Source organism: Mobula birostris, chromosome 6 (genome assembly GCF_030028105.1).
Source record: "Mobula birostris isolate sMobBir1 chromosome 6, sMobBir1.hap1, whole genome shotgun sequence".
In the NCBI taxonomy this organism is placed as follows: domain Eukaryota; kingdom Metazoa; phylum Chordata; class Chondrichthyes; order Myliobatiformes; family Myliobatidae; genus Mobula; species Mobula birostris.
In genome coordinates, this window is record NC_092375.1 from 67,801,874 (window position 1) to 67,829,528 (window position 27,655).

Below are 27,655 nucleotides of genomic sequence, written 5' to 3' on the forward strand. Positions count from 1 at the left end.
GCCTGGGCCCAAAACGCCAACTGTACTCTTTTCCAAGGGTGCTGTCTGACCTGCTGAGTTCCTCCAGCATTTTGTGCATGTTGCTCCAGTAACCCAGATTTGATCCTGACCTCCCATGCTCTCTGTATGGAGCCTGTCCTGTGACTGTGTGTGGATTTTTCAAGTTCTCCAGTCCAGGTGAAGGGTTTCAATCCAAAATGTCAACTCTCCATTTTCCTTCAAAGATGCTGTACTATCTGCTAAATCCCTCCCACTTTTTGTGTGTTGCTCCCAAAGGTGTGTTGGTCATTAGGTTAATTGACTACTGTAAGTGCAGTAAAAGAATTAAAGGAGCATTAATGGGCATAGGCATAGAGTAATAAATGAGGAAAGGGAAATGATGGAATTCCTCTGAGAGCCTGCATAGACTCCACAGCTGAATGGTTTTCTTTCATATCATGAAGAAATATAGATCATGTTGTAAAATGGGTAGTCTGATAACTGATTGACATAGATACATTTTGGAAGATAAGTCTTTCAAACTTTTACCTTGCTCTTTTAGGAATAGTACTACCACTGAAAGAGTCCCTGAAAATGAGTCTACAGACTGTGTAGTAGCTTCACCACTGAGGTGACTGAACCCATCCACGCCAATCCAGGAGCCTGATGGTTGTAGGGCAACAGCTGTTCATGAACTTGGATCTTCCCACCACAAATGCTAGTTATGAGAAGAGAGAAAGACAGGTCAAACGCAGGCAGACGGGATGGGCTCAAGTGGGAGATCTTGGCTGGCATGGAGTAGTGGGGCTGAACACCAGTTTGTTTTCTGCTCAATGTTTAATTGCCTGAAGTCCACTCCTGTGTATGGCCAACCTTCATTTGCTTCAAGGTGCCATACCTGCATCACTAAGTCAAGTTCGCCAAATCCTCTAGAAGATCGTAAAGTTACTAGTTCAGGTTGTCGGTTCAAAAATACATTTCTTAAAGGGAAATTACAGGTTATGGATTATGTGATCATAGTTCAGAAGAAGTATGTCATAAAATATCTATTGGTCTTGTGAGCTGCCCACAAATTGTCACCATATATTTTCAGTGCCATCTTGGGAGAGTTTGGCACACTCCAAGCTACAAATCTGTTGTACAACTATGTCAGGCTGTGGCTGAGTCATTCTGTGTGACAGCTTTCCCATGTTAGTCACCAGTTCCCAGACAGTTGTAAGAAGAACCATATGAGGTTACGTAGACTGGAATTGACCTTGCCTTGTTCAAATTCCCAAGAAAAATTCAAGTGCTAGGTAATTTTATTAATTATGTAAACTAAGACCATAAAATTCCAGAGCAGAGTTAGACCATTCAGACCACTGAGTCTGCTTCACCACTCAGTCATGACTGAGTTTTGTTTCAAGCCAGATCTTCACTCTTCTCTCCATAACCATTAATCCATTTCCAATCAAGAATCTATCAATCTTGATCTTAAACATAGCCAATGATGGCCTCTAGAGCCCTCTACGACAAGGAATTCCATACTATAGGTTCATTATCTGTGGCTGAAGAGATTCCTCGTGATCTCAGTTAAAGGGACATTCCTTTAATCTGAAGCTATGCCATCAGATTCTTGACTCTCCTAATGGAAACATCCTCCCGACATCCACTCTATCCAGTCCTTTCAGTATCCAGAAGATTTCAATGAGATGCTACCTCATCCTTCTGAACTCCACTGAGCTTAGGCCCAAAGTCATCAAATGTTTCTCACACATTATGCCTTTTACTCCTGGAATCATTCTTGTGAATCTCCTCTAGATCCCCTCTAGGGCCAGCACATTTTTCACAATATTCTAAATCCTATCTGACCAAAGTTTTAAAAAGCCTGGGCAGTACATCCTCACACTTGTGTTCTAGTCTTTTTGAAATGAATGCTAACAGTGCATTTGCCTGCTTTACTACCGACTCAGTCGGCAAGCTAACCTAAAGGAAATCCTGAATCAAAACTCTCAAATTCCTTTGTACCTCTGATCTCTGAATTTTATCTCCATTTAGAAAACAGTTTGCACCTTTATTTTTCCTACCAAAGTGTGCAACCTCACACTTTCCTATGCTATATTCCATCTGCTACTTCTTTGCCCACTCTCTAAACTATTATATTGAAGTTAATATTTCATTGTTTCCATTTGTTAACTTTATATTTTGCGTTTAATCAATTACAATTGAAAACATAATAATTTTGAAAAATCACTGCTACAATTTTATTAGTTTTGTTACTAAATATCAGAGACATATAACATCTGTACAGAAAAGCCTTGCAGCTTTGACAGATTCATTCCTCTTCATAGCTTTGCCGTCTGTAAAAGGTTATCAGTATTGTTCCAGAACGGCACTAATAGAACATTGCCTAAAGCCTAGCCACTTCTGATGCTCCACTGTACCTCAAAGGCTGAATCCTGGTAATGGAAGGTCTCCAATCCAATTCTGACAGGTGCAGGCAGCCCGAGATAGTGTGTGGTGATTCATAGGCAATTAACAACAAACATCTCCTTCACTGTCTCCACTAGCACAGATGCACCACAAGACTGTGTAGTTAGCCCCCTCCTCTATTCACTTTACACTTATGGCTGTGTAGCTGAGCACAGTTCTAAATGCCAAATTCAAGCTTGCTGGCGATACCACTGTCACAGGCCAAATCAAAGGTGGTGATAAATCAGCATACAGGGGGAAATTAAAAATCTGGTTGAGTAGTGCATAATAACAACCTCTTATTCAGTGTAATCAAGACCAAGGAACTGTTTATTGATGTCAGGAGGGCAAAACCAGAGGTCCATGAGCCAATCCTCATGGGAGGATTAGAATTGGAGAGGGTCAGTAACTTTAAATTCGTCAGTGTTATTACTTTGGAGGACCTGTCCTGGGCCCAGCATGCAAGTACAATTCTGAAGAAAGCACAGCAGTACCTCGACTTCCTTAGGAGGTTGTAAACATTCGGCATGACATCTAAAACTTTGACAAACTTCTAAAATAATGCAGTGCAGAGTATATTAACTGGCTGCGTCACAGCCTGGTATGGAAACATCAATGCCCTTGAATGGAAAATCCAACAGCAAGTAGTGGATAAGGCCCAGTCCATCATAGGTAAAGCCTCCCCCCCGCCCACCATTAAATATATCTACATGAAATGTTGTCACAGGAAAGCAGCATCCATCATCAAGGACCCACACCACCCATAGCATGCTCTCTTCTCACTGCTGCCATCAGGACATGCACCACCAGGTTCAGGAACAGTTATTACCTCTCAACCATCAGGCTCTTGAACCAAAGGAGATAACTTCAATTGACTTCATTAGCCCCATCATTAAAATATTCCCACAACCTATGGACTTACTTTCAAGGACTCATCATCTCCTATTCTCAATATTTATTTATTATTACTATTTCTTTCTTGTACTTGCACAATTTGTGCCTTTTGCACAATGATTGAACACCCAAGTTGGTGAGGTCTTTCATTAATTCTACTATAGCTATTACTCTATTGTGGATTAATTGTGTATGCCTGCAAGAAAATTAATCTCGGGTGCGTGTGTGTGTGCGCGTGTGTGTGTGTGTACTGATCTTGTACTGATCTTGTTTAGGTCTATGCATATTTGAAAGGTAATAATGAATATATACCTCACTCATTACAATTCATGTTGGACTTTCAAAAAGCTCAAGAAAAGTTATGGAATGGATTAATTAACTGAATGATTTGATCTATGGCTTTTGCATAATATTGCATGCTGACTGGAATTCTTCAAACATTAAATAAAAATTGATCAGCATTGAATAAATATGTAATTAAATAATTTCAGAGATTAACTATTAAATATGCACATGATCTTAAAAACTCTGCAGAAATACACTCTTGTATCAAAAGATTTTGAAAATCATTACCTCTGCTTTGTTTCAGGGGAATGCAAAAAACAGCCTGTTTGTTAACACATTGTTGTAGATCTGAAGGACTTTGATTATATGTGACTTGTTTATTATCTGAAATGGAAATTTTCACAGTTTAGTATCACATCCAAAGAATAAATCTATAACTCTTGAATTCTTTCATCATGTCAAATCAAAGTGATCTCTAAATTAGCATATGGAGGAATAAATATTTTATGAAAGAAGTAGTAATTTCCACTTTATTTGGTGTTGAAACAAGATAGGAAATAACGTACATAAACAAATTAACCTTGAATGTATTCTTTCAGTTCTGTGATCCAAACGAAGGAGAAACAAAGTGCTGTTTATACATTAAGTATAAAAAAACAGAAATATAAAAATAATAATAAAACTTAATACCTTAAATATATAATAAGGGATAAGATCCTGAAGAGTATATATAGGGAGCTAGGTAGGAAGCTGAAAAGCAGGAACTCAAGGGTGGGTTTCTGCCTGTGCCACACCCCAGTGAGGACAAGAATAGGATGGTATAGCAGAAGAATTGCTATGGTTTCAGATTTCTGGATTATTGTGATCTCTTCTGGGGAAGGTATGACTATAAAAAATGGGATAGGTTACACTTGAACTTCAGTTGGACTAATATACTTGGAAGCAGGTTTGCTGGAACTGTTAGGGAGGGCTTAAATTAGATTGATAGGGGGATGGGAACCAGAGTGATACATCAGAGACAACAGGAATTCTGCAGATGCTGGAAATTCAAGCAACACACATCAAAGTTGCTGGTGAATGCAGCAGGCCAGGCAGCATCTCTAGGAAGAGGTACAATCGACTTTCAGGCCAAGACCCTTCGTCAGGACTAACTGAAGGAAGAGTTAGTAAGAGATTTGAAAGTGGGAGGGGGAGGGGGAGATCCAAAATGATAGGAGAAGACAGGAGGGGGAGGGTTGGAGCCAAAAGCTAGACAGGTGATTGGCAAAAGGGATATGAGAGGATCATGGGACAGGAGGCCCAGGGAGAAAGACAAGGGGTCTGGGAACCAGAGGATGGGCAAGGGGTATAGTCAGAGGGACAGAGGGAGAAAAAGGAGAGTGAGAGAAGGAATGTGTGTATAAAAATAAATAACGGATGGGGTACGAGGGGGAGGTGGGGCATTAGCGGAAGTTAGAGAAGTCAATGTTCATGCCATCAGGTTGGAGGCTACCCAGACGGAATGTAAGGTGTTGTTCCTCCAACCTGAGTGTGGCTTCATCTTTACAGTAGAGGAGGCCGTGGATAGACATGTCAGAATCGGAATGGGGTGTGGAATTAAAATGTGTGGGCACTGGGAGATCCTGCTTTCTCTGGCGGACAGAGCGTAGGTGTTCAGCAAAGCGGTCTCCCAGTCTGCGTCGGGTCTCGCCAATATATAGAAGGTTACATCGGGAGCACCGGACGCAGTATATCACCCCAGCCGACCCACAGGTGAAGTTTCGCCTCACCTGGAAGGACTGTCTGGGGCCCTGAGTGGTGGTAAGGGAGGAAGTGTAAGGGCATGTGTAGCACTTGTTCCGCTTACAAGGATAAGTGCCAGGAGGGAGATCAGTGGGGAGGGATGGGGGGGACGAATGGACGAGGGAGTCGCGTAGGGAGCGATCCCTGCGGAAAGCGGGGGGGGGGGGAGGGAAAGATATGCTTAGTGGTGGGATCCCGTTGGAGGTGGTGGAAGTTACAGAGAATAATACTGTAACCCCACCAGCCTCCAGGTCCGTAACTTCCGCCATCTCCAACGGGATCCCACCACTAAGCACATCTTTCCCTCCCCCCCCCCGCTTTCCACAGGGATCGCTCCCTACGCGACTCCCTCGTCCATTCGTCCCCCCCATCCCTCCCCACTGATCTCCCTCCTGGCACTTATCCTTGTAAGCGGAACAAGTGCTACACATGCCCTTACACTTCCTCCCTTACCACCACTCAGGGCCCCAGACAGTCCTTCCAGGTGAGGTGACACTTCACCTGTGAGTTGGCTGGGGTGATATACTGCGTCCGGTGCTCCCGATGTGGCCTTCTATATACTGGCGAGACCCAAAGCAGACTGGGAGACCGCTTTTCTGAACACCTACACTCTGTCCGCCAGAGAAAGCAGGATCTCCCAGTGGCCACACATTTTAGTTCCACATCCCATTCCCATTCTGACATGTCTATCCACGGCCTCCTCTACTGTAAAGATGAAGCCACACTCAGGTTGGAGGAACAACACCTTGTATTCCGTCTGGGTAGCCTCCAACCTGATGGCATGAACATTGACTTCTCTAACTTCCGCTAATGCCCCCCCTCCCCATCGTACCCCATCTGTTATTTATTTTTATACACACATTCTTTCTCTCACTCTCCTTTTTCTCCCTCTGTCCCTCTGACTATACCCCTTGCCCATCCTCTGGGTTCCCCCCACCCGCTTGTCTTTCTCCCTGGGCCTCCTGTCCCATGATCCTCTCATATCCCCTTTGCCAATCACCTGTTCAGCTCTTGGCTCCATCCCTCCCCCTCCTGTCTTCTCCTATCATTTTGGATCTCCCCCTCCCCTCCCACTTTCAAATCTCTTACTAACTCTTCCTTCAGTTAGTCCTGACGAAGGATCTCGGCCTGAAACGTCGACTGTACCTCTTCCTAGAGATGCTGTCTGGCCTGCTGCGTTCACCAGCAACTTTGATGTGTGTTGATACATCAGAGGATGTGGCAGTTGCTGTAAAGGTCAAACAGCTTGTAGAGAGACGGTGAGGAAGGATAGGCACTGAAAAGGGCATAATGTCAGTTGGATGGGTAGAAATGAGTCTATTTTAATGTAAGAAGTATGAGAAACAAAGTGATACAGTTAGAGCATGGAGCTAAGATGTAGCCATTACAGCAACTTGGCTGTCACAAGAGCAGGAATGGCTGCTGGAAGTTCTGGGATGTAGATGTTCCACATGGAACAGGGAGGGAGGTGAAATAAGGAGGGGAAGTGACATTGCTAATCACGGATAGTGTCACATCTGCAGAAAGGGAGCATGTTGTGGAGGGATCATCTATTGAGTCAGTATAAGTGGAAGTCAGAAACAGGAAAGGAGCGATCACTTTATTGGGAGTATTCTGTACATTCCCCAATATCTACAGAGATACTGAGATGCAGATTGGGGGCAGATTCCACACAATCAATGCCTCTCATCATCTTATACACCTCTATCAGGTCATCTTTCATCCTTCGTCACTCCAAGGAGAAAAGGTCGAGTTCACTCAACCTATTCTCATAAGGCATGCTCCCCAATCCAGACAACATCCTTGTAAATCTCCTCTGCACCTTTTCTATGGCTTCCACATCCTTCCTGTAGTGAGGCAACCAGAACTGACCAGGGTCCTATATAGCTGCAACATTACTTCTTGGCTCCTAAATTCAGTTCCATGATTGATGAAGGCCAATACACCGTACGCCTTCTTAACCACAGAGTCAACCTGTGCAGCTGCTTTGAGTATCCTATGGCCTCGGACCCCAAGATCCCCCTGATCCTTCACACTGCCAAGAGTCTTACAATGAATACTATATTCTGCCATCATAGTTGACCTACCAAAATGAACCACTTCACACTTGTCTGGGTTGAACTCCATCTGCCACTTGTCAGCTCAGTTATGCATCCTATCAATGTCCCGCTGCATCCTCTAACAGCCCTCCACACTATCCACAACATCCCCAACCTTTGTGTCATCAGCAAGCTTACTAACCAATCCCTCCACTTCCTCATCCAGGTCCTTTATGAAAATCACGAAGAGTAAGGGTCCCAGAACAGATCCCTGAGGCACTCCACTGGTGACCGACCTCCATGCAGAACATGACCCATCTACAACAATTCTTTGCCTTCTGTGGATTAACCCCGGGAATTATAGATTACAGAGTCTTACATCAGTGGGAGGCAGATTATTAGAGGAGATTCAAGTTGAGGGATAATCAAGTTGGTTTTGCGAGGGGTGGGCTGTGAGACTGATTTGATGAAGTGACAAAGCAAATTAATGAAGGCAAACAGAAGATGTGATGCATATGAATTTTAGTAAGGCATTTGAAAAGGCAGAAAGTCAGCAGGCACAGGATCCAGCAAAACATTGCTGCAAGGATTCAGTATTGGTTTGTCCACATAAAGCAGAGGATGGTAGTAGATGGAAGGTATTCTGCCTGGATGTTGATGACCAGTGGCATTCTGCATGAAACCTGCTCTGGGATCCTTGCCCTTTGTGTGTTTTTTTAAAATGAATTGGATGAGGAATTGGAAGGGTGGGTTAGTTAATTTGCAGCTGACACGAAAGTTGGTGATGTCGTGGACAGTGCAGATGGTTGTCATAAGTTATTAAGGGATATTGATAGGATGCAGAGCTGAACTGAGAAGTGGCAGATGGAGTTCAATCTGGAAAAGTGTGAAGAGGTTCATTTTGGAAGGTCGAACTTGAAGTGAATATACAAGATTAATGGCTAGATTTTTAATAGTATGGAGGAACAGGGGCCATGTCCATAGATCCATCAAAGTTGCAGCACAAATTGAAAGTGTGGATAAGAAGGCACATGATGTGTTGGCCTTCATTAGTCAGGGCACTGAGTTCAAGAGCCATGAAGAAATGTTGCATCTCTATAAAACTCTGGTTAGACCATACTTGTTGTATTATGTAAACATAAGACATTTTGCAGATGCTGGAAATCCAGCGTAACATACATAAAATGCTGGAGAAACTTAGCAGGTCAAGGAGCATCGATAAAAAGGAATAAAGAGTTGAAATTTCTGATCAAGGTTCTTGTCCTGAAATATCAACTCCTTTTTCCACTCCATTGATGCTGTCTGACTTGCTGAGTTACTTGAAGTGTTGTGCTGAATTCTGGTAGCCACATTGTAGGAAGGATGTGGATGCCTTACAGAGGATGCAGAGAAGATTTTCCACAATACTGCCTAGATATGAGAGCCCATCTTATGACGATAGGTTGAGCAAGCTAGGGTTTTATGTTTTGGAGCAAAGGAGAATAAAGGTTGACGATAGAAATATGCAAGATGATGCGAGGCATTGGTAGAGTGGAAAGCCAAAGGCATTTTTCCAGGGTGGAAATGGCTAATACAAGGGGGTATAACTTTAAGGTGTTTGCAGGAAAGCCTGGGCAGGATGTAAGAGAGAAGTTTTTTGCACAGAGAATGGTAGATGTGCGGAATAGGCTGCAAGGGATGGTGGTAGAGACAGGTACATCAGGGCCATTTAAGAGACACTTGGGTACATAAATGAAAGAAAAATAGAAAGGTATGTGGGAGGGAAGGGTCAGATTGATCTCTAGAGTGGATTAAAGGCTCGGCACAACATTGTGAGCTGAAGGGCCTGGACTGTGCTGTGGCATCCCATGTTCTATGTACTGTGTTCTATCTGGCATTGTTATTGAACAAAACAGATAATTTATAATCCACCAGTTGCCTTAATATCTCCAAAGCTGCTAACAGCTCCTAAGCATACTCACTGTAGGAAGTACTAACGATAAAACAAATATTTTATTTTATTTTTGCAGAAATGGATAAAATAGTGTAAAGTTGTTCACAGTAAAAACATACGGTACTTTACATGGCTAAGAGTGCCGTAGCTTTAAGTGTTTTCCATCAATTCTAACTCAAGGAATTTACATATTGAAATATTTTTATCATACTGGATGTTTGTTGGAAATTTTCCTTGTCCTTGAAGCCACTAACTATTTATTCCATGGACACAACAACCTATTAATGAAGATCACTAATCTATTAGGACAAACCAATAAAAGCATTTATGTAAGCTCTAATTAACACCAGCATATATTGTTAACTGGGAAGTTTATTAAAATAAACGTGCTTCACAACTGAGTCTTAAACTGTAGATATTATAAAGACTTCATTAATGAATATCAGGAACAGATATCTAAATTGATCAAACTTAATGAGCTTTTGTTCATCACCTGTTAGCACCACATCTATCAGAAGAAGATCATCCGTTGGGTTCTTGAAAGGCACAATAAGTGATGCATGAGAGTTAACACAAGCGCTGATACTAATGGGGTCCATCTTAAGGGGAAGCAAGCCTATTCCTGATAGATGAAAGGTCCAGTTTTGTAACTATTAAGAAAAATAGACGGTAGTCAGCAAAATCAGAAATCCACAAATATTTCTGTCAGCAGTAACAGTTAGTATGTTTACAAAAAATGTGAGTAACAATGGTGTTCAACAGTCAATGAATGAAGAAGCATATTGAAATATAGAATATTTACTTCCCCTTCTTTATATAGAAAATGTAGGTGGTAGCTAATTGGAGAAATCAGTTAATTTATGCAAATAATTGGGGAATCAAGTTTGAAAGTGATGGGTGCTCAGAATGCATTGCTGGGGTGGGGGAGATGGTAGTAGTAAGAGAAAATATGATAGAATTCTTCAAGAAGTTCTTAGGTAGGCGGATTAATGTGCAGGAAATGGAAGGATGTGAACATTATGTGGACAAAAGGGTTCAATCTAGTTGGGAATTTGATTACTAATTTAATTAGTTTAATATTGGGCTGAAGACCCTGTTGCTGTGCTATACTGTTCTGTATCCTAACCTCATCTGTTCAGTTATGGTAGGTAGAATCAGCCACAAATACCATCTGACAACATGTACTTCATTCACTGATTTACATACTTTCTAACACTTGTACATGTCTCACGCATATCTACAAGTATTCAACCATAACAGATATATCATTAGCACACATAGAAATAATGAAACACTCAGTAACTAAGACCCTTTCTTCTCTCTTAAGCGAGAAGGTTGTTCACAACTAATACCCACAGCAGAAAACTGGAGGAAAAACTCTTCCAATCTCAACACCTCATCATATTGGAAGGGAGTGTCCTTACTATAATGAACTGCCTTAACACAGACTTAGTCAGTAGTGAGGGTCAGAACTACTGGAGTGTGGTGTTAAGTATACATCCAATCAGCTATCTCATATCCTATCAACCCCCATTGCACAATATCTTCTTGTGAAATTCCACATTTCACAGGACTCTCTCTTATCTAGCCTCTCATTATGAATGTCCTCTTGTGATTTGTCATGACAGGTTTATAGATATCACTTCTGCGGAAAGTATTCCAAGCCCTTCCTCAGCTCCTCTCCATGGCACCCACTCCAATGAGTCAATGAGGAAGATGAATGCAGTTACTGTAATCATCCACCAACTCAGATTTTGACATTACATAAGAGGAATGGCTCTGAACATAAGAATTAAAAGCAGCAGAACATCACATGGGTCAGGGCATCTGCTCTGCCATTCAATTAGATCATGGGTGATCTGACCATGACCTCAGTTCTACTTTCCTGCTTATTACTTTGCACACATGGGGTCTATACAAGTAAGTCAATCCAAAGGGTTTTCTTTATCTCACTAAAAAGGCTATAAAAGATGCCAATGAACATAGAGAAGGATAGGTGCAGAATTTCACAAACATTCTTAACAATTCTTTGAGCGAAGCCCAGAACCTGATACAAAAATCCACTTTGGGAGGCATTATGAAGTAGAAGGCAGTGACATAGGTTAATAGCAATTGGTCAAGGCTAACACCTCAGATATGAAAGTCAGCCAAGATCAAACCACTTTCTTTTTGGCTCCACTTGCTGCTATCTGAATAGACCTATCAACACTATCATACCCTCAGTTCTAATCAACAAGTTCCAAAACCTGGACACTGTACCTCCCTCTGCAACTGAGTCCTTGACTTCCACACTGGGGAACTATAGTCAGTGCAGATTGTAAATAACATCTCCTCCTCACTGACAATCAACACTGGCACACCTCAAGGATACCTGCTCAGCCCAGTGCTCAAATCTCTCTATACCCATGACTGCATGGCCTGGCACAGCTCAAATGCCAACTATAAACTTGCCCATGACATGCCTATTGTTGGCAGAATTTCAGATGGTGACAAGGAGGCATGCGGGAGTGAGCCAGATCAGCTGGGTGATTGGTGTTACAATAACAACCTTGCACTCAATGCCAATAAGACCAAGGAATTGATTGTGAACTTCAGGAAGGGGAAATCAAGGGCACACCAGTCCTCAGTGAGGGATCAGCAGTAGATAACAGACGGTGATGCAGTTATGAAGAAGGCATGACAGCGGCTATATTTCATAAGGAGTATGTCACCAAAGACTCTCACAAATTTCTACAGATTTACTGTGAAGAGCATTCTAACAAGTTGCATCACCATCTTGTATGGACGGGCCATTGCACAGGATCAGAAAAAGCTGCATAAAGTTGTAAGCTCAGCCCGCTCCACCATGGGCACTAGCTTCCCCAGCATCGAGGACACCTTTAACAAGTGATGCCTCAAGAAGGCAGCATCCATCATTAAAGACCTCCACCACCCAGGGCATGCTCACTTCTCATTGCTACCATGAAGGAGGAGATACAAAAGTCTGAAGACACACACTCCATGTTTCAGAAAGAGCTTCTTCCCCTCTGCCATCAGATTTCTGAATGAACAATGAACCCATGTCCACAACCTCACTATGTTTTTTCTTTTTTTTTATTTTGCACTTCCTATTTAATTTAATCATTTATATATTTTTTCTTATAATTCATATATAGATTTTTATTATACATTGCATTGTACTGCTGCTGCAAAACAGCAAATTTCACAACATATGCCAGTGATATTAAACCTGATTGTTCTGCCTCTAAAGGTGCTGTTCATTTTATATACAGTTCATTTTGTGTAAACACCACTGGAACAAAGAACTGTTTGTAAGCTTTTTTTAAAAACATCATTTCCTCTGTGGGTTAATCTGGATTTGGACTTGGAGCAAACATGGTAGAAAGACATCCATCTCCATCCACTCTTTATTTGCCCTTGAAACTGTGAACCTTTAGCTTTCTTTATATTGATAGACATTTAGTAGATGTATCTTGAAGGAAGTATTATGTTTATCATTCATTGCTATTAAATTATTGTTGCACCACAAGTTTGCCTGGAATGCTACATGCGTAAATTACCTTATTTAACACTAATTGTGAAAATAATTGATTATATTAGTATATACAGGTGCGTGATAAATTCTGCATTGAATCTAATATGTGTTTTTCTTAACTTTCTGCAGTTTCACAAAGATTTCTCACTAAAAACCCTGAAGAAAGCTTCCAGCTCATGTGATTTTTGAAAAGGTGTTTAACTCTTTGCCTAGCTTTGTTCGCAATGCACTCCAGAGGTAGTAGAGTGGAAAGATAAATTGGCTTCAAAAACATTGCCTGTGGACTGGAGATGCGTCTGAACGCTATACGCTACAATGGTTGCTCAACAGAGGATGAAATCAAAGCAGCAGACAAAAATGGGAACCAGCTTCCTGTCAAATTTCAAAACAAATGTTTCCCCAGTCCTCCTACTGAACTTTCATCCTCTACTTCAGATTCAAACCCAAAGAAAGATGAACCCTCATTTAAGGTATAAATTGAGAAGAGTCTGAAGTCACCCAACTTGGAAACTCTTCTCAGGTGGTTTCGCCATTCCATAAGTGCAGACAAAGGGTAAGCAGTGCACCAACTGCATCAGTAGCTCACCTTTTAACAGAAGCTACTGCAGAACTCACTGCACAGCCCTCACTCCCTGCACCAGGCCGTGGTGATAAATCACCATTGGACAATAATTTGAGTGAGATGCTGAGACTGGCCAGAGAAGACCTGCGGCAGAGTAAGTCTGAATGTAGATAAGACAGTCATCCAGAGACTGTTGGAGAATCTGGGAGGACAGCAAGGAGAACTGGAGAAGCAGTAACAATATATTGCTTTTTTTTTAAATTTTATTTTTATTTGGATAAGGAATTCACAAATACCATGTACTTTTTTCACACATATAACCTTTTACATTTTTTTATATGTATAAAACTACAATTATTTATACATTCTTAAGTACACATTGAGATGATATAAAAGGAAAATAAACACTTAAATAGATAATTATGTACTGTGGTAAATCTAACCTATTAGGCTAAGTAATGGTATTAGTTGTTAAGAAAAATAGTAATAATAGTTTCCATATAACCCTTCTGGACCATTTCCACTGGTCCAAAATGTTGTATATAAGCCTATGTAACAACCATTGTAGGTGTTTATATCCTAATTTGTTCATGCTTGTTCCTGCCCGCAGACATAATTATCCAATCCCTATCTACTTATTTACTTAATTTTCCCATTTTTTTATCCCTTTCCCAAATCTTTCCCTTTACTTGTGTTAATTCTCTATTTTCCAAAAGAAAACAAAAAAAAAAGACATTTAGACTAGGGGTGCTTACGTTAGCAATATTACTGTGTTGATGGAGAAGAGCAGTATAAATCATTAGGAGAGTCATCTAAAGTCTGCTCGCATTGGGGTTATATATTCAATCCGTTTATTCCAGATTTGATAAAATTTTTCTTTTTGAATTCTCAGGGAGTAAGTCAACTTTTCCATTTTAAATATTTCCAAGATAATTTCGTGCCAATCTTCTAATGTAGGTGGTATTGGATTTAGCCATTTTCTAGTGATTGATTTCTTACTTGCCGCTAAGAGGGCCTGCAGCAACTTTATATCCTCCTTCTGTTCAAGAAACAATACATGCCCCAAATAGAGCGTCTCAAAGTTCAGAGGTATCTGGAACCTAAGTACCTTAACTAGTGTTCTATGAATACCTTCCCAATATAGACTTAATTTAGGGCAACCCTAGAAAATATGAAAATGATTTGCCTCCTTGGAGCTGCACCTTCTCCAACACATCACATTTGTATCTTTATATTTTTCCTGATATGGGGCCTTGAAGTATCTTATAATGTTTTTCCACCAATGTTCTGTCCAAGTCAAAGAATTAGTCGAGCACAGTAACAATATATTGCATAGCACGAGTGAACACATGATGCAGGTTGCACCAGAGTAGTTTCCAGGAAAATGAGCCAAGAATCTATCAACACTGCAGAAGAATTAGACCCAGGTACAGCTTTAAATTCGGGGCCAGCACATTAGCCTACTGGTTCCAGCACACCTGTAGCAGAGAATGGTGGGGAGCCAGCTGAGCCTCCATCAGATGAAGCTATTTTACCAGACACTCCAAAGACATGTTCTGGAACATCAGAAGTTACCAGAAGCAGAGCTGGTGTATTTGTCATGGAGTCAATGGGGGGGGGGGGGGTCTGCTTACCCATGCCAACTCTCATTCCCAACATCAGGGATGAAATCCCAACTTCTGAAGTGGCACATAGTGGTTCACATTTAAGGATATAGCTGACAAGATCCCCCCACTTGACTCTTCCGCTGAGATTCTCCTGTTGCTTGGCAGAGAGACCATCTGTGCACATGAGGTACATGAACAGTGCAATGGTTGGCACAATGAACCTTATGCCCAATGACTAGACCTAGGCTGGGTCATAGTGGGTGAAGTATGCCTTGATGGTTCTTATAAGACCACTGTCAGTGCATTTAAGATTAATGTCCTGGAGAATGGGCGTCAAAGTCTTTTCAGTCCCTGTGTTAGTAGTATTCATATGAAAGAGAAGATTGTAGGAGTAGCCAAAGATAGCCTTTGCAGTAGTTTGCACATCTGTAAGCTACTTCTCAATGCAAAACAACTGAATCAGGCAAGGTTTAGAATCATTCATGAATACAGAGGATGTTTAGTGCATCACAAGGCAGGAACCTCTCCCAATCCAAAGTTACATTAATCCACTGTCCCTTGCTTGATTGTGAGGGGCTACGGTGATTTGGAAGATGTATTGAGGGAGCTCAGCTCACTTCAGAGGTACCTCACACAACTGTCATTCTGGGTGGGCACCACGTCACTGGTTTGCTCATCAGACATTACCACAAGCAAGTATGTCATCAAGGACAACATTTTTGACTGCAGTGAGACTGCTTCAAGATCAGTCTGTGAAACTGCCCTTCTTTTGCCAAAGACTTAATAAAGGGATCATTTGATTTTTAGTTTCAGAAGGTAAGTTTGACATCATGCATCTAGAGATACTGTTGAATTTGTATGCAGTTTGTTTTGTATAAACATCACTTCCTGTAGGTAAGCTGTTTTTTAAATTATTTCTTGTGCGGTGTAATTTGGATTTCAGCTTGGAATAAACACTGTAGAAAGGCATCCACTTCCATCCACTCTTTTATTTGCCCTTGATACACCAATATCTGTGAGTCTTAAACTTTCTTAATATTGGTAAGCATTTGGTAGATATACTTTGAAGTATTATGTTTATTGTTCATCTCTATTAAGTTATTATCCTACCACAAGTTCATTCTAGTCCATGACATAGCTGTAGAATGTTGTATGTGTGTATTACCTTGTTTAATGCTGATCATGAGAGTAATCGATTATATTAGTATATCCAGGCACACAATGATCCTGTATTGAATCTAATATGCGTTTTACTTAACTTTCTGCAGTTTCACGAAGTTTTCTCATTAGAAACCTTGAAGAAAGCTTCAGGCGCTGGTGATTTTTAACGAGACGCTTAACGCCTTGCCTAGCTTTATATGCAAGACGCTGTGAGTGGAAAGACTGATTCTGATTCTGAGTTTGCTACCAGCAAGAATAGGAAGTCAAAAACGTTAAAAGTCAAAACTGTTGACTTTGTCTGAAAGGCAAGCTTTGCAGAAAGTAAACAGGTGGACCTGAGGTGTTATGGAGGTAGTAAGGAATACTAATAAGCAGTAAGAAGGCCAAGAATGATGAGCATATTGAGATTGCTGTATATTTTCAAAACTATTACAGTCCTTTCTTAATCACCCAGTCATTACTGGGACAGATTTTCACTTACAGTATCTTTGAGCATACAACTAGATAATTTGTAATTAATTACTATTATTGAAGTTAACCGATTTTAATTTCTATACAGGTTCAGGCATAACGCCCACACTGGGAGGGTTAGGGAACTCAATCAAGAAAATAATTACAATGGTGTAAACTCTCTGTGCTGATGGCAGAAATGATCACCATGTTAAGACAATGAGGAAGTTGAAAGCTTCTTGGCAGATCAGTGATACATCGCAGGAAATTCTTCCCAGCAGTTCAGGAGGAGTTATTGCAGTCAGAAAGATTCACATTCAACTGCCTTGTAGACTTGGGCCCAAAATCTTGACTGACACTCCAGAGCAGTTTCACCCAATCTGATGCGTTTACTGCAAAACTTGGTTGCCATCTAATATACTCTGTAGTTCATAATATCCCTCTAATGGGAAACCATAAGATCATTTTCACATTGTGACACCAATGTTGCTGCAATTTGAATAGGGATTTATTAACAATATGTAGCCAGGTGAAACAGATAATTGTGCCTGTTGTTTCCAGCTAGAGGGAAAATAGGATAGGACCTTCCTCCCCAGATGGCCTTAAAAGCCTACTGTTCACACGTGCTTGGACCAGTGTCTACTCCATATTGGAAGGTGACTGACAGCATTGCTGATCCTTTTGGTTGATTTATTTTAGTGACATGTGAAGTGCATTACTTATGCAGCTCTTTTTGTACACTGCAGAACAGTGTAGGTCTTTGTGTGAGTCACTATTTTAGCCTTTTATTTAACTCATTTTGCTTAAACTTGAACTGGTGGTATTTGTATGGCTAGTATTAAATCTCCATGTGAACCTGAGTCATTGACACACTTTATTATACTGGTGTAGTAACTTTACCTAACTCACTTCTGCATTGATGCATTTTATTTCGCTGTGACAGACAGTTGAGATTTTAGCCTTTTATGAGCCATAAGATAAAGATAGTATTATTGCACTTTACTCTATCTAAAGGTAACTCAGGAGCTGTATTTTATTTCAAATCAGACAATGTTCAATGTTTCTAACAATGTTAATAAAATTTGTTATAATTCTAAACGACTTTGTCACACTGCCTGCCTTGGAGGTCCAGAACCTGCCTGCACTACTGGTTCAATAGATACAAGTACTTACAAATAGAACCTCAAATATCAAGGAGGATTTTTTAGAAAGATTTCTCATTGTACCTCTGTAAACTCTTTAGGTGAAGTTGGTAATTCACCAAAGTTTAATTTCTATATAGAAATCAGAGATGATACTGGCTGTTTGCCAGGATCCTGGCATTATAATGAACATAACAATAGGTGAAGAAATACCAAAGAAGTTTCTTAAGAGAGGCATGATCACAAATTTTATTATGGAAATTAATAATTTATGAATACATATGAATCTGAAAAATGCAAGTGATTTTCTGACATCCAATAATAAAGTGCAGTAAAATTAACTACAGTATTTTTGATGTCGTCTAAATAATGTTTTGTGAGATACTACAATAAGTCCTTCTGTGTTATTTAACTTTCTGATAAGGCAGCCTCATGTTGCATTGAAGGAGTATTTGCTTAACTGAGGAGATTCTGTGGTTGAGGAAGGTTGGGTTAATGTTGTGGGGTGGTTACTTTTTGCTTTTGTTTTTTCTTCGGTTTTTATTCTGATTTGTATGTGTACCTTCACTTGGTTTGCTTTTCATCCTGCACCCACCCATGGCTTTTCACCAAATGATTCTGGTTCTGTCACTTCAGAGTTTCATGCCTTCTATCATATAGGTACCTTTCTATTCAATAGCTTTTTATTCAGAAAAATATTCAGTCTGAACAGACTAGTTCTATATATGTGCACAATCTATATTAGATGCATCTTTTTGCAAATGGATTCAAATAAGGTCTTTTCCCCCCATCTAAGGTATTACAAAACCAGAAATAATTGTGTTATCTCTTTACCAAAAGGCAGTTCCCCTAATTCCTACATCCAGATCAATTATGGAGATAATGAAGAGAAATGAAAAAAAACACACCTGAGGACACTTGAAGGTAATCTTTGCACAATGATTGCCTTTTCCTAATGTTGAAGGAAAGAATTGAACAGGTACTTCAGTTGTAGATTGAGGATTCACTATTATCTGTGAATAGGAAAAATAAATTTATAAAATTGATGCTAATCTTTCAAGCTTTTACTGTATTATATTGACAATACCGTATTTTATGCAGTCACTGCATCTTTCTTCAGGCAGCAATAAATTGCTAGGATCAAGAGGTCCTCTGCTTTTGTACAGAATTTCAGAATCTGATGGCCATCTTTGGAAACCAGAGACCACAATTACGTCTGTGAACATCGTATGTTTGGGCTCTAGAACTGCTAGGCCTTAGCAAGATCAGCTAGGATGTCTATATGCTGATTCTCAGAGCTAGTTGTAATTTCCTCCAGAATTTGTGCTGAAAATTCTTTAAACCCATCTATTATACACGTGTAAAATTGACTGATAGTTTTCATCAAGACATATTCAGTACATCCATGGTGCAAATGAAAGTGGACAACATACAGCAGTATTTTCTTTATGGAGATCAACTAATAATTCAGAATAGGTGGCATTTGAAAAAAATACGATGCACAGCATTCCAATTCCAATTTGATTTTGCTCAAAAAGTAATACACAAGGAAGACAGTGAAGAACTGTGTTATACTGTGCACTTGGTCTCACTCACCAAATGAAATTTATGGAGGGGCATAATAATAAAAAGCAGACCTGATACAATGCTACTTGTTGCATGGAGGCCTATTTGGAAGTGAAAAAACTGCTTCATCACACAGTTCTTATAATGCTCAAATATTTTCATTCCACTGCCAGTTGCCCTGTATCAAAACAGCACACTAAATCTTTTTGTAGCCAAAGGGTGGCACCCACATCATTGCTACCTGGATGTGTAATTATCACTGAACTAATAGTCCTTGACATCTTAGAGAGGGAAAATGATGAGTGGGGAAAACTTGCATTGTATGTCACTTCTATATCTTTTATAGATAGTATCAAAGCACAATTAACAGCTTTTAATTTGCTGCAACCAATCTGCACACTGCAAGCTATTCAAATAGCAATATGATAAAAACACAATGTATTTTTGTCAAATTAATTGAGTGATTAGTAGCTCAGCATTGGAAACTGCAAGAAGTTTCCAGCTCTTGGGAGTGCATATCACACACAAACTCTCATGGTCCCAGAACACATCCTACACAGTCAAGAAAGTTCACCAATGCCTCTACTTTCTGAGAAAGCAGAAAAGAGCCAGACTTTGCACATCCATACTCATGCCATTCTACAGATGCGCAGAAGAGAGTATCCTAACAAGCTACATCACTGCTTGGTATGGAAACTGCAATGCAGTGGACAAGAAGGCTCTACAACAGATAGTCAAAACCACCCAACTGGCAACATCCAACCCACCTTCAAGGACATATATACAGAAAGCTGCCACAAAAAGGCCAGTAATATCATGAAGGGTCCCACACACACTACTCATAGGCTCGCAAACAAGAGGAAATCTGCAGATGCTGGAATTTCAAGCAACACACATAAAAGTTGCCGGTGAACGCAGCAGGCCAGGCAGCATCTCTAGGAAGAGGTACAGTTGACGTTTCGGGCCGAGACCCTTCGTCAGGACTAACTGAAAGAAGAGCTAGTAAGAGATTTGAAAGAGGGAGGGGTAGGGGGAAATCCGAAATGATAGGAGAAGACAGGAGGGGGAGGGATGGAGCCAAGGGCTGGACAGATGATTGGCAAAAGGGATATGAGAGGATCATGGGACAGTACGGCCTAGGGAGAAAGAAAAGGGAGAGGGGGGGAAACCAGAGGATGGGCAAAGGGTATAGTGAGGTGGACAAAAAGGAGAGAGAGAAAAAGAATGTGTGTATATAAATAAATAACGGATGGGGTACGAGGGGGAGGTGGGGCATTAGCGGAAGTTTGAGAAGTCAATGTTAAGGCTGTTTGTCCTACTCACATCAGGTAGGAGGCTACACAGTATCTGTGCCAGAACCACCAGACTCAAAAATAGCTACTTTCCCCAAACAGCAAGGCTGATCAACACCACCGCCTACTAACTCCACCACTACACTACTTAATTATTCTCTATCAGTCACCTTGTGTACACCCTAGTGTCACTTTATGGACATAAAATCAATCTTCTGTACTTATATTTATTGTGTCCTTTATCTTTTGTGGGGGGTTTTCTGCTGCATCGGATCTAGAGTAACGATTTATTTATTTTCCTTGCACTTGTGTACAGAAAGCGACTAACAATCTTGAATCTTGATAAATTTGACCAAATGACCAATTTGACCACTTTGGACTTTTATGTCAACCCCAGATATGATATGCTGAAAGTTGTATTTGCACCTCTTTTTCATTTTACTCACATAGATTCTGTATGATAATTATCAGTGTATAAAAACAGAACTCACTCTCCCCTCATTTTTGTTACTTACAAGATAGTTTTTGTCCCTCTCTTTTATTTCATGTATAGAAATTGTCAGGACCTTTTGTGATACATGATAAAATAAGAAAAGCAATAAAACATTGCACACAAATATACAGAAGCTAAATGAGTAGGGAGTACAAACAGAAAATGTTGGGAATACTCAGCAGGGAGAGAGCATGCTTACACCAGCATCACCCCCATTGTCAATTTATTTCTAAGTAACATACAGAATGTCCGCCAGTGTGTCCCAGCCAGAAAAGAGATATTGCGAATTGAAGCTTTATTCAGGATTTCAAAATCTAAAACTGCTCAAGTTTTGCTTTAGTGATTCCCTGCAGCCGTGGCCACTTAACAACACTTTGTATTAGCACCAGGATTAGGTAATGAGCACACAGGACAGGATCTCAAAGGATAACTTATAGGGTGGACTATTGTATTATTATGAAGAACAATAATCAGATTTTGAACTTGATGGTAAAGTTAGCAATGTCTTCTGGGTTAGATTTGGGCAAGTATAGGTATTTTAGATTTCTTGAAGGAATTTGATCAGAAATAATAAAAAACACCAATTTTTTTACCCAGTGATTCTCTTCTTCATTTTTTAAAAAGTTCTTTTAAGTGTTTTATAATGTGTGTGAATGTTAGGGACACCTAACAGAATTCAAGATCCATGACAAATATCGCAGATAGCTAACTCAGGTATGGCTTTGACATCTGTCAAATATGTTAGCTGTTTTTTCATGGGCAGAGCTTACTTTGTCTTGTCCATGTTGGGAAGGACTCTATTGCTGCACATAGCCTTGCAATGTTGGATCAAGCAGCATAAGGTAGTACTGAAACAGCTGGTAAAATGCTGCTCCCATACCACCTTAATCATGCGAACATGAGGAGAATATGTTACAGGGAAAGTTACTGATGGGATTGGTCAGTGAGGCATGACAGGTTTTATGCAACTAATATCTTGCTCTACTTTATCAAGAAATACAGAATATAGAGTCACAGGAAACATAGTCTCTTTCCCTCTAAGAGCAAATTCTGACTCAATATTTGTACTTGTAGCCATGATACTGGATTTCAGGAGGGTAATCTGATAATGGTTATGAAATATTTTATTGGGAAGGAGAGAGATAGACCAGGTACGAGTTTGTCTTTGACAAACAGGAGTATTGTAAGCAATGGTTCTTTTGCTCTTTCTGCTGCTTTTCTTAATCTTTCTTCCCATCCTAGTAGAAGGGTTCATCCTTCCTGACTGAAAACTCCACAACAGTCTGAAGACGGTGATAATATACTGAGTTATTCAGGATCTTTTGGAGGGAAAAAAATAAATGTTTGTTTGGAGACATTGTTACTTCCCTGATGCACCAACAGCAAGCTGCTAGTGTACCTATTGCAGCTTGATATATCACTCGGACAAATGTTGACATGCAGACAGCTCACACACTGCTAAATGGTAACTGAGATAACAAATGTATTTCTCGATGGCTTGTGGTAAGTTGAGTCATATATACAGTTCCTTTTCTTTGCCCTTCCCCTAGCAGCCTTTACACATTGTTGTTTGTTTTTGTTGTCACAATAGTAGATGTGATTGACAATTATGAGTGAGAAGACATCCTGCACCAGCAAAAAGTTGTTCCCAACATACAACACTAAAGGTCTGGTCTTCTTGTTTAACTGGAGAATATCTGTGCTAGTCTAATAGGAATTGATAAGTAGTTCAAAACAGAGGAACTCAACTGAATTACAAGACTCAAAACAGAAAAAAAAACAACCCTTTGATCACACTGTCACTTTATACAGATACTTACGGGCTTTCTAGGATCAATATCTACTGAAAAATTTACTGGGTTACTGTTGTCAACTTCCAATTTCAGAGTTTCAATGGTAGAATTAGTGAGAGGGATGATCTGACGAGCCCATCTGCAAAAAGTACAATCACATGGCTATAATGTTTGCACAAAACTACTTCTTCATTACATGTAAAAAAATTAACAAATCACCAATTTTCATTTTTCAGCATGATCTGTATCATGTGCACTAAAAGTATGAATATAAAACATTGAAATAATGTTCAAAAAGTCAGTAATGCTTTGTACTACAGTACAACAATGCCAGTTAACATATCTATAACTGAGTTTCAGAATAATGCTGGAGGGATTTATTATTACTAAATGCTTTGACATTTTACAGATGCAAAACAGTTGTTTGAAATTACATAGGAATAGGTTGAAATTTCTTCTCATACTCTTTAAATGTAAATACAAAGTTATCTACAGAAAAAGAGTACCGTACATTCCCTTCTATGAAATGATGACGGAAGGCAGAATGTTGTAAACATCTGTTCTTACAAAGCATCATTGATCTGAAATATTTACTGTTTCACTCTTCACAACTGCTATCTGACCTGCTGAGGCTTAACTCATAACCTACTGCCTTATTACATCACAGAAGTAGACATTTTTGCCCATTGGGTCCCACCAGAACAAATTTATCAATCCATTTTCCCTTATTTCCCTATAACACTACAACATACTCTCTCAAATGCCCATTAACTCCTCAGTTTTTTTAGCCACTCATGTACAAAAGAGGGCAAATTACAGCATCTAATGTTTTATTTTGTCTTTATTCTGTTCTTATTCTATATAGAAATTAGGATAGTACAGTACAATACTATCCCTTCAGAGCATAATGTTGTACCAAACTTTTAACCTACTCTAAGATCAACCTAATCTTTGCCGCCTACATAGCCATCAATTTTCCTTTCATCCCTGTGCCTAAGAGTCTCTTAAATATCCCTAATGTATCTGCCTCTACCAGCACACCTAGCAGTGTGTTCCACTCTCTGTGTAAGAAAACCTACCTTTGTGATCCTCTCAATATATCCTCCAATCACTTAATCCTTACAATTAATCCCCCTCATATTAGCCATATTATATTTCAAACCTTGTCAGTCCTTTTTTATTTTCAAAAGCAGCTGTTAAACTGACTATAATTTAAGACATCATAGTCCATTTTAATTTTTTCTCCTCTAAAATATGCTATGTTCCAAGTCCATGGAAGCCAATTTTTCTCTGCTGTCACACCGAAAAAGGCCATTAATCATGTGTAATTCTTTACAGATAGAATCGTTTATTTATAGAATATCTAGATTGTGATACTAGCCTTTGAAGCTCAGTTCATTTTTTCATCTCTAATCATACTTATGAAGAGCTGACAATTCAACAAAATAGGATTGAAATTCATCCTCTGCAGACTACATATGTCAGTAAATTCATCAGGAGAATATTCCAGTGAGGTTATTTATTCAGTTAAATAACAAGTCAAATTTTATTTGCAACTGTCATATTTCCATGCCCAATTTCAAAAAAGTTACAAAGCAGATTTGGATATTATAAATTCAGAAAAACTCAGTTGGTCAGAAAAGACAAAAAAGATCTATGATAGGATAGAGAGTTAGTCATAAATGTCGTACAATGGAAACAAGCCGGTCAGCCCAACTGGTCCACGCGAATCAAGATTCCCCATCCAAGCCAGTCCCATTTGCAGCATTTGGCCCATAACATTCCAAACCTTTCCAATCCTTGTACCTGTCTTTTAAATGTTGTTACGGTACATGCCTCAACAACTACCTCTGACAGCTGATCCTACATAAATACCACCCTTTCTGTAAAAAGAAAAAAGTGTCCTTTAAGTTCCTCTTAAATCTTTCCCCCTCACCTTAAACCTATGCCCTCTAGTCTTTGATACTCTGACTCTGAGGAAAAAGACTGAGTGCATTCACTGTATCTATGGCCTTCATTAATTTATACACTTCTATAAGATCACTCTCAGTCTCCTATGCTCTAAGGAATAAAGGCCTAACCGGTCCATCCTCTTATGATAACACCAGTCCCTCAAATTTTGGCAGCATACTTGTAGACCTTTTCTGCACTCTTTCCAGTTTAATATATTTCCCATAGCTGGAGGACAAAACTGAATGCAATTTTCCAAGTGCGGTCTCACCAGTGTTCTGTACAACTACATCATGGCCTCCCAACTTTTATACTTAATGACCTGACTTCAAAAGCCTTTTTCACCACACTGTCTACTTGAGACTCCACTTACACAGAACTATGTACTTGTACTCCAAAGTCCCTCTGTTCTACAACACTCCCCAGGGCTCTGCTGTTCATTGTTAAGGTCCAACCTGGAGTTGACTTTCCAAAATACAACATCTGTGAGACAAAGGTCCGGTACTGGTGACTAGCCTCAACTGATAAATCCCATCCCTGTCCCCTTATAAATTTCATCAGAGACAAGCTGATTTGCAAGGAAAACATTGGTGGTTCTCAACATAATTGTTGGTAAAAGTAAGTACATTATGGTCCATTTGTACTTTGAATTCCCATCAAATTAGTTCAGATGCAGCTGTCAGGTATACTTAGGGGTTATCCTAATTTACTGGGGTTAATAAAGTATAGTTCCCATTTAGGGTGTTTATCCAAAGCCTCTCAATGAATAACCAAATTAATTGAGGTTACAACAAATAAGCCCTCAAGAAACTTTCCAAATCCTGGATAGATCGTCACTACCACTAGTTCTGCAAAGTTGCCTTGATTTGGTTAGAAATAGAAAATCAGATGTTGTAGCCCCTGTTTCTAATATAAAATAGCTCTCCTCAAGTTCCACTTACTTAAATAAAAAAAGCAAAATTTTACTTTTATCTGCCATTCAAATCCCTCCTGATTGAATTAGCTTTTTTTGAATGGCTTTAAATCGAGTGCATCATAGTTATGGTACAAGAAATTCCAAGTCAGTGGACATCCAGTCTGATCTTCTTTTGACCTCTTTCATTTCATTAGAACAGTCTCCATAAATGGGTGTGCCACAGTAGCATAGCGGTTAGCATGATGCAATTACACCTTGGAGCATCAAAGTTTGGAGTTCAGTTCTAGTGTCATCTGTAAGAAAGTTTGCACGTTCTTCCTGTGTGTGCATGGTTTCCTCCTGGTGCTCCAGTTTTCTCCCATAGTCCGAAAGCATACTGATTCGTAGGTTAATTGGACATTGTACTGTGATTAGGCTAGGGTTAAATCAGAGGGTTGCTGGGTGGTGCAGCTCATTGGGCCTCTTCCATACTGTACTCTAAATAAAATAAATAATCCTTTTTTTCCATCCCAGTGAATATCTTAGGTCCTTCTTTTGTGATTAAAATGAGAAAAATCATAAATATCAAACCTGGAATTCAAGATGTATAATTTCCTTCTTAAACATAAAATGGTTTCCAACAATAATTTGCGTGAATACATAAAAATTATAACACAGAAACAGGGACTCCTTGAAAGCAGTAGTCCTAAATACACTTAACTCCCCTGATCTCAATATTCCTGTATCACCTTTTCTTTCACTCAACCTTCCAATTTGATTTTGAATATCCAGATAAATTCCCTTAACCAATAACGTTAGTAATCAACTTGGGTTCACGTTTCTTTGAATATGTTTTCTGTAATATCACTTCACTTAAATCATGAATAGCTGTGATGCTTCAGTCCCAGATAAACAAAACGCTTTGTATACACCTTTGAATTCCTGCAGAATCTGGTGACCCTGTGATCTGTCTTGGACAGCAACATCAGAAGATCTTTCAAGAGGGTGAACTGTGGCAAGGCATCAGGTCCTGAGGGTGTACCTGGGTGGGCACTAAAAACCTGTACCAACCAAATAGCAGGAGTGTTTATTGACACTTTCAGTCTCTCACTGCTACAGTTGGAGGTTCTCACCTACTTCAAAAGGGTGACAATCATATCAGTGCCCATGAAGAGCAGAGACAGCTGCCTTAATGAATATTGTCCAGTTGCACTCACATCTACTGTGATGAAGTACTTTGAGAGGTTGGTCATAGCCAGAATCAACTTCTGCCTAAGCAAGGACCTGGACTTGCTGCAATTTGCATTTTGCTATAATAGGTCTACAGTAAATGCAATCTCATTAGCTCTCCACTTGGCCTTGGCTCACATGGACAATAGCAATACAGGTACCCCCCACTTTTCGAAAGTTCGCTTTACGCCACTTCGCTTTTACGAAAGACCTACGTTAGTACCTGTTTTCGCTAACCGAAAGAAATCCAGAGGATTTTCATTTTTATGAAAAAAGGCGAAAAGCGAAAATAGCGTTCTGCATTTGTTTTGCAGTGAGCTGTTATAGAGGCAGCGCGCACCCCGGGCAGCGAGAGTGGTGCTGCCAAACTCCTTCCCCGGGAACTACACTCAGCACCTCAGCATCAAGCCGCCATAGCTTTGAACTGTATCTGTGAGCATCTGTGCTTTATATCGATTTATTTTGTGCATCCGTTAGCAAGATGTGTCCAAAGATATTAGAAAAGCCTAAGAGAGCTCCTAAGGGTGTTATGCTTAGTGTAAAACTGGACGTAATTAAGCGTTTCAATCGTGGTGAATGAAGTAAAGACATTGTGCATGAGTTGAACTTGCCTGCG

General features: G+C 39.9%; 1 protein-coding gene across 1 annotated transcript in view; it reads right to left on the reverse strand.

Moving 5' to 3' along the window:
- The window catches only part of LOC140199082 (cilia- and flagella-associated protein 47-like), a 697,686-nt gene that overhangs the window by 159,099 nt on the left and 510,932 nt on the right, over positions 1–27,655 (reverse strand). The window contains exons 54-57 of the mRNA XM_072260570.1: positions 22,992–23,103; positions 18,729–18,833; positions 9,857–10,013; positions 3,898–3,993 (exon numbers count right to left, since the gene is read on the reverse strand). Of these exons, the coding sequence (XP_072116671.1) occupies positions 3,898–3,993; positions 9,857–10,013; positions 18,729–18,833; positions 22,992–23,103 (470 nt within the window). The remainder of the gene's footprint in view (positions 1–3,897; positions 3,994–9,856; positions 10,014–18,728; positions 18,834–22,991; positions 23,104–27,655) is intronic.